The following is a 7,710-nucleotide window of genomic DNA, read 5'->3' as shown; positions in this document are numbered from 1 at the left end:
TTTGTCTAAGAATGTATAAAAGACCAGAGAAAAGAAATAAAGTTTTGGTTGAGTGGTTTGACTTGGGGAACTTTGTCCCATCCATTCATCCAGGCATCCATCTGTCCGTCTGTCTGTCCATCCATCCATCCATCCATTCATCCCTTCAAATGAGTATGTCTGTTTTTCTATACATATTTGTGTAGGTATGTGTATATACGTAAGCATGCATGAATAATTTGTGGAGTTCATTGTGATAGACAGTAGGGCCTGGCCAGAGTCTATGAACGTTTGAATGTATATGTGTCTGTTCATATTTGCCTGTATAAAGCATCTTAACTCTTTCCCTTTCTTTCCTCTCTAATTTACAAAGAATTAACCACCTTTGCCAGAGAGGCTTCTGGTGGATTGACCAGAGAAAGGAGCACCAGTAATAAATCCTTTTAATTGCTCCCCCAGCTGTTTTACTCTGAGGTGCTAAATCCCAAAGACTGTACTTTGTGGCCTCAGAGGAACTCAGGCTGGTCAGCTACCACTGCAAAGTGGCTTAGACTTAAGACAGGTAAACATCTTACTTTAGAAAAGGCAGCCTAAATATCTCTCAAGGTCAACTTTTGCCCTTCCCCACAGATGCTTTTCCTTCTAGGTTATCTTCAAGAGAGGACCGGAAAGAAAAACAGCCTGGGCTGGGCCCCCACACTTGCTATCCTGTGGGTTTACTCCCCTCTTTTAACTTACTGGTCTGGAATTATTCATTCTTTGTGTTTTCTTGGGTCTGGTCAACCTCTTGAAATTAAAGTTTTCTTCTTGTGCCTTCTATAGAACTGGATTTGTAGATAGATACTGCTTAAATTTGGTGTGTGTGTGTGTGTGTGTGTGTGGTTTTTTGGGGGACAATGGGATGTTTTCCTTTGTTTATTGTAATCAATATTTTGCTGGGTATAGTAGCATGTAGTAGGGCTGACATCTGTGGTGTCTTAGAGTTTGAAGAACATCTATTCAGGCCCTTTTGCCTTTAACACTCTTCATTGAGAAGTGAGGCATTTTGTCATGGGTCCGCCTTTATATATTACCTGGTCTTTTTCACTCTCAGATTTTAATATTCTCTCTTTGTTCTGTAGGTTTAGTGTTTCATTACTACGTGTCATGTGGAATTTCCTTTCTGGTCCCATCTATTTGGTATTTTGTATGATACTTTCATCTTAATAAGCATCTCCTTTTCTCGGTTAAGGAAATTTTCTTTTGTAATTTTGTTGACAATGCTTTCTGTGAGTTTGAACGTTTATCCTTCTCTTCCTGTTGTTCATAGATTTGACCTTTTGATAGCATCCCAAATTTCCTGAAATCTTTGTGTCTGAATTATATTGGATTTAACATTTCATTTCATCCCACTGTGTATATGTGTTTTTCACAGACTTCCTTGCGGGGTTTATTCATGTTTTCCTTGAGGTCCTTGAATGTGTCCACAATCACTACTTTGAAGTCTTTGTCTGTTCTTCAGCTCTATTGCATTTCTCAGGACCTACTGGAGAAAAGGTGACAGGTTTTGGTGGAGACATATTGTCCCTTCAGTGTTAATGATTACGTTTTAGCACTGGTATCTAGGCAACTATCTGTGTTTGGGATGATTGTGGTTCTAGATGTTGATACCTGGTCCTGTCTTTGTTGAGTGGGTATTATGTTCTTTGGTCTTTCTGTGGCCCTCTTGATCTTAGGAAAGTTTAATGGCTATGACTTGCCTGGTATGGAGTGTTTGTGAGTCCCTGCTAGGTGTGTCCACTGAGGGTGAGTGAGGTGGAGGTCTTAGGTGTTTCTAGGTTTTGACCCAAAGGAGAAAAACTGGGTTACTGCAAGGTTTGATGGAGTCCCCAGGGATTTGAGTTAGATGGAGGAAGACAGCCCAATGAAGGTCGTATGCTACAGGTCTGGGTATGAGACTAGGGAGTTCAAAATGGAGGACTGGAAGGAAAGCCAGGATCACCTACCTGATTCCCACACTGGCAGGGCGAATGGGTTCCTAGGTGGAGCATGCTCTGTGTACTGTGGCTGACACAAAGGGGTGGGCAGATGGAGGAAGCCTCGTGCTGATTAACTGTTTCAGAAGCCACGTCTGGCTAGATCATTGGCTCCTGAGAAGAAACTAACTTTTTCATACTGCTAAATGGACATAATAATAATAAACCGCACCCAAATTTCTTTGTTGGCATAGGTAGCACATCTCTCAAGCATCAGCAAAGCAGCTTCTTTTTACTGTAGGTTATGATGAATGCAGAGATCCACAACTGATCAAGATTGTTGAACTCACCTCTAAATGGGAAAGTAGTATCTGTAAATTAATATGAAATATGCATATTCCCCTCTTACAAATGAATGAGACCAAAACTATGATTTATTTATTAGGCTCTGTGCGATTGGAAACTACCTCTAATGTAATTCTCTAGTTCTGGCTCGCTACTTCTCCAACTGTGCTCCCCAAATACTTGCTGTTGGAAAATTGCCTGCTCCTGCAATCAGGTGTCCTGGAGAGACATTTCACTTGGGCACAGGCTGCTGGTCCCTCATGGCTAAAAACATTCTCTTTGTCTTTTCCTCCTCCACACTCCTTCTGCCCATCTCTCCCTCCCTTTCTCTTTGTGGTCCCTACCTCTGACCCCCAGCCTGATAACTCAAACTCCACCTCTCTCTGTTCCTCCCAGCAATTGGATGTTGCCAGTTTTATTTAGCCAAAAGTTTTAAATTGGGGAGTGGATTCCCATAGCATTACTTGATATACAGGAGGATCTGCTCATTGGGAGTAACCTGATCTTGGGAGATAGATAGCATTTGAGTATAGAACAGCACCAGACCAAGCCCCAACAAATATTAAACTCTCTCCCCACAAGGCTCAGGGAGCATTATTCAAGATAGGAGAGGAAGGATGGTGAGAGTTAGGTGGGCTCTGCAGAGAAGTTGTCTTTGCCAGACATGACAGTGCTGTTGCACCCTCAAACTCACAGCTGCTGTGACGACATGCATAAGACCTGCACAACATCAAACCAGCCAAAGTCCCAGCATGGATGGGAGGAGAGGGTTGTAAGCAACTATCATCACTTTATGTCCGAGGGGAGAGGGAGAATCAGTTGTCTTCAGGGATGCAGGCCTCGAGAGCCAGCCCATGGTCCAGAAGGTCGTCCTACACCAACACACACTAAGTTGACTCAGTAGATTAAAAAAAAAAAGAAACAAACACATAAAATTGAGACTGAATAACAGTGGTTTGAGGGTAGAAGAGAGTCCGGAGGAAATGGGCCAGGCAACAAATTTAATTGAAAGTATTATGAGCATGTATGAAATTCTAAAATAGTAGAAATGAAATATTAAAGGATGCCAGTTATGACTGACTCTGAGTGGAAACACTCTCTGATCATGTTTGGGTGAATGTAAACTTTCTCAAGGATTCTACTTCCAAATACTTTGATGTTTAGAGTGTCCAGGACTTAGTCAACATTTTGTTTGGCAGAGACTCTAAACCTATAACAATCTACATTCTGTCTTCTGCCCTCTGTCCTTACCACATATAAAATATGATCATACTATGACTAAATCTTTAAATATCTGCTTTATTCTACCCTTGGCTGTACCTTAACAATACTTTAGTATCACCTACATATGTCATGTGCTTCCAATTGCAGTTTTCAAACAAGGAACTTAAAAGGAAAGATGGATTCAGAGCCTCCAAATTTCTGGACCTCAGAAAAAATAAAAACAGTTTTCTTATGTTCTAAAGCTTGGGTATTCCTCCATTTTCATGCTCCCCCTATTTACTGTACATAGAGAAATGGGGACACCCCCTGTGGATGCACGGCAAAGGGGCCACTGCTTTATGTTCACAGCTAGAAGGATTACACTTTCTAAAGTCAAAGGGATGGCTCTGACTTCCAGTCACGTGACTTTGGGCTTGTGCTGTCAGAGGAAGGTGTGTTGATGTTTGACCACACTGAGAGCTTCAAACATACTCAAGAATAAATAAGTCAGTTAATTCCTGTCATATAATCACAGAACAGGGACAGCCTTGCCTCATCTCATCCAACAGATGTGAAAGGGGGCTCAAGATTATTACCTGAACTTTTCTTGTGTACAAATGATAGGATGTAAGCTTTTATTGATTACACGTGGTTCCTGTGGCTAACCTGGAACTGAAAAGCTATCTTTACTCTTCCATGTTATCTTCTGTTCCTAAAGAATTCGCCCTGTCTGGAAGCTTCCAAGATACCAGAAAATAGATCATTTAGACAGGAAGTTGCCACTTAGAAGACACTGCTCCCAACTATTATATTTGGTTTGTCATTCTGTCTGCCCACAGTGACAGACTCTATCAACACACTCTACCTCGCTGGAGTGATAGAGTGCATGAGAAATTTGCTTCTGAAAGGAAGCCAGAAGAAGAAAATGCTCTTGAAACAAGAGTAAAGTATTGTTGACCAATACAAATGAGGGTGCCAGTGTATCACAGAAACCTGCACGGCTTGTAAGAATCCAGTTTATGGCACATTTCTGAGTATAAAGTTTCTGAAATCCCACTAACAAAAGGGTTTGAGGGTGGGGAGATGTGTTCAGTCTGTGCAAAGAGTAACGGGAGAGCCCATCACTTCTTTCGTTGTTGCATTTCTAGAAAGAGATCTAGATACAGGGCTGCGACTGCTATTATCTGCAATTGGAATATCACGTGGAGGTATTCCCTCCAAACACCTCCACCTACAGGAACCAAAGGATCTAAATAGGCAAGAGTAATGGATGCTTGAATGGGGGCTAAGTGAGAAAGGACAGTCACTCTTCATGCCTGATGACCCAAGTTCAGTCTCTGCGTCCCATGGGAGAGGAACGAAACCAACTCCCAAAAGTTATCTTCTGAACTCCATAGGCATGTCCTGGCAGGAATGATCATCCACTGACATGCACACATACATACACACACAATTAAAATATATAAACAAATTAAAAAGCAATTGATGCCTAAACAATGTCTTTATTGGGAAACACTTCTTTTCTATTATTTGTAACGATTCAAGAGTGTTCTGTTCTTTCTTTCAGTGTGAGTTTATCATTTGAAAAGATGCATCCAAGCACCAAAACTCATAGGAACTTGGAAAATTCGACAGTCAAAAGCAACTGATGTCAGGAAGGCTCTGTTTCTTAGACAGCACCTGTGTGAGGTTGCTCCAACTTTAGAAAGTCTCAGGAAGGAAGGTGTGAATGGGTCATGGCATCTGTGCAAGGTGTTGAGGACTACAGGGTGGTCAGCATCTTCAGGACATCACAGTCCACACAGGTCAGGTGACTCCTATGGAGAGAAGACACAGATGGTAACACAGGTTAGTGAGGGCTAACAGACAGGCAACTGTGACCAAGTCCCTTGTCTCTTTAATAAACTCACAGCCATTTGGGGTGCTGGCTACTACTGACCACTGAACCCACAGTTCTGTTGCTTGCCTTCTCTTCACATGAGGTGCCCCTTAATGCAAACATGAAGGTAGCACCCCCTTTTCCTCCCCAGGTTTAAGACTTCTCTCCTGACAAAGCAAGTACCCGCTCTCCCAATTCCTAAGCACCCTGGCGGCCCAAGTCTCACGGCCCCTGGATCACAAACAAGGATGGTTCTTGGGGCTCCCGTACCTCCCGTATTCACAAAGATGCTGCAAAAACCATGTGAGTCTCTGGGCTCCAAATGATAAGTGTACCCTAAATGGCACTGAAGAACATTAACTGGTATGGAAAACAAAACCATCAACACTTTGTAACAATGTAGCAAAAAACAGAACCTTGTGAATCCAAAGCATAAGAAGTTACCAAAATACATCTTAAACTTGCATGATTTTATATAAGTGGTGCATGCTCTAAGAATTAATGGCTACATGTAGGAAATACTCACTAAGGAGAGATATTTGAGACACAGTGACAGCCAGGTAGCTTTCTCTGCCTCTGCCAGGTGCTTGATTCATTCAGCAGGGGATGGAGCTCAACTCCATAAGGTGTGCAACTCAGGACATCCACTGCTCTAGACACACTACCAATCCCACCGTGGGCCCAGGGAGTCCACCATGCACCACCTCCAAACACTGGGGAGGATGGCTCTCCTGTTTCCTAAGATACTTACCTCTAAATGTGTCTTAGTTCTTGGGTGGTTAATGAATGCATTACCCAGTGAAGGCGTCTTGGTATAGCACTAACCCTCCTTTTGGACAGTAGCACATGCCAGGGCTTTGGTGGAAAGATTTTGTGTGATGAACACTGCCCTGCATCTGCTCTTGATATTGCAGAAAGTAGCCATGACTGGGCTGGGAGCGGTATCTGAACTGTGGTAAGGATGCTGCCATTTTCCTGGACCGGCCGAGCTTTCTTTTGAGCCTGTGAACCTTTGCACGCTGTTGGCGCACTTGGGCCAGGTCTTCATCCAGGACATAGCCTTTGCCCTTGATTTGCTGAGGAATGTCTTCCCGGAGATTTAATCTTGCTTTGTAGGACTTCAGAGGGGTTCCGTGGGATTTCAGCTTGACTTGTGATTTCACCTGCCCTATGGTCTTTAGCTGGCCTGTTTGGGACTTGAGTTGGGCTGCATGGGATTTTACTTGGGTTTGGGATTTTATCTGTGACTGGGATTGCAGCTGGGATTGTTGTTGGGCAAGCTCATCTTCTTCATCACAAAGTATGTCTTCCTTTAAGCCTGTCTGTTCCTGGGAGCTGGGAGCCTCTCCCATGGCAGCAGCAGCAGCATCCTGGCCATATGTGTGCTGCTTAGTTTGCACAAAGATGCTCTCTTCAGGTGCCTCTTCCTGTTCTTCTTTGTGCCCATAGAGAAATGGACTTTTCCCAATAAATATGAGTGGGGATGTTTTTACTAGGAAGTGTCCTTTGGTCCCACCTGCTAATGGATGACAAGAATCTGAGTTACATTATCTGGACAGTTCCCTTTCAAGTCTTACCCCAGAATTTCCCCCATCAACCCACTGATGTACCCAGGTATGTGGATGTGGGTGGAGAAGACTCAAAGTCCATCAAGAAGATCACCCTGTGGAGGGATCGTCTCATTGTCAGAACACCCTTTGGACATTCTCCCTGAGTGCCTCTCTGCCATGCTGCTCCCTGAACTCACCATAGAGTTCTATCCCGGCTGCTTTCTTCTCCAGAAGGAGGAGCAGAGAAAGGCTGAAGAAGATGGACTTCATCTTACCAGGAAGGCCTCCACTGAGAGCTCAGCTCATCTGCTCCTTTATATGTTCTTTGCTGGGTGCAGAAATGTGGCTGAAGTCACCAAAGGCATTGCCGGGCCTCACTTATCTGGCTTGCTGGCCTCTCTCTTTTTCTCAGTAGGAGATGTTGTAAACATTCCTAGAGTCTAGAGACACATGATGTCAGAAACTTTGTCACATGTCCCAGAAGACCTTTAAATCTTTATCATACCCTCAAGATCATCACCTGATGTCTCCAGGAGAAAGTCAAGGCTTAGATCACAGAAATATCCAGGGCCTGTCCAAGATTTAGTAGTTCATGCTCTATCAAAAATAGGATGTATACTTTTGCTTCTTTTCCAATGAGATGGACAAAAGTCTGTTTCAACTGATAGGTCTGTTCATACACGTAAAGAAAAAAAAAAGACACAGGAAAGAAGTAAATTTCTGGAAGCCAAAGAAAATTTCAAAAATAACTGAGATATACCTGCATAAAAGAAACTTTACAATGCCTAACCTTACTACT

General features: G+C 43.1%; 1 protein-coding gene across 1 annotated transcript; it reads right to left on the bottom strand.

Moving 5' to 3' along the window:
* Positions 1–5,244: 5,244 nt before the first annotated feature.
* LOC127684987 (seminal vesicle secretory protein 3A-like) lies at positions 5,245–7,181 on the bottom strand. The gene is made up of 3 exons (XM_052181732.1): positions 7,109–7,181; positions 6,157–6,877; positions 5,245–5,299 (listed from the first exon to the last, which is right to left on the bottom strand). The coding sequence occupies exons 1-3, from the start codon at positions 7,179–7,181 to the stop codon at positions 5,245–5,247; spliced, it is 849 nt and encodes a 282-aa protein (XP_052037692.1).
* Between the last annotated feature and the right edge of the window lie 529 nt (positions 7,182–7,710).

Source organism: Apodemus sylvaticus, chromosome 5 (assembly GCF_947179515.1).
Source record: "Apodemus sylvaticus chromosome 5, mApoSyl1.1, whole genome shotgun sequence".
NCBI classification, from domain to species: Eukaryota; Metazoa; Chordata; class Mammalia; order Rodentia; family Muridae; genus Apodemus; species Apodemus sylvaticus.
This window is presented reverse-complemented; position numbering and strand designations above follow the sequence as displayed.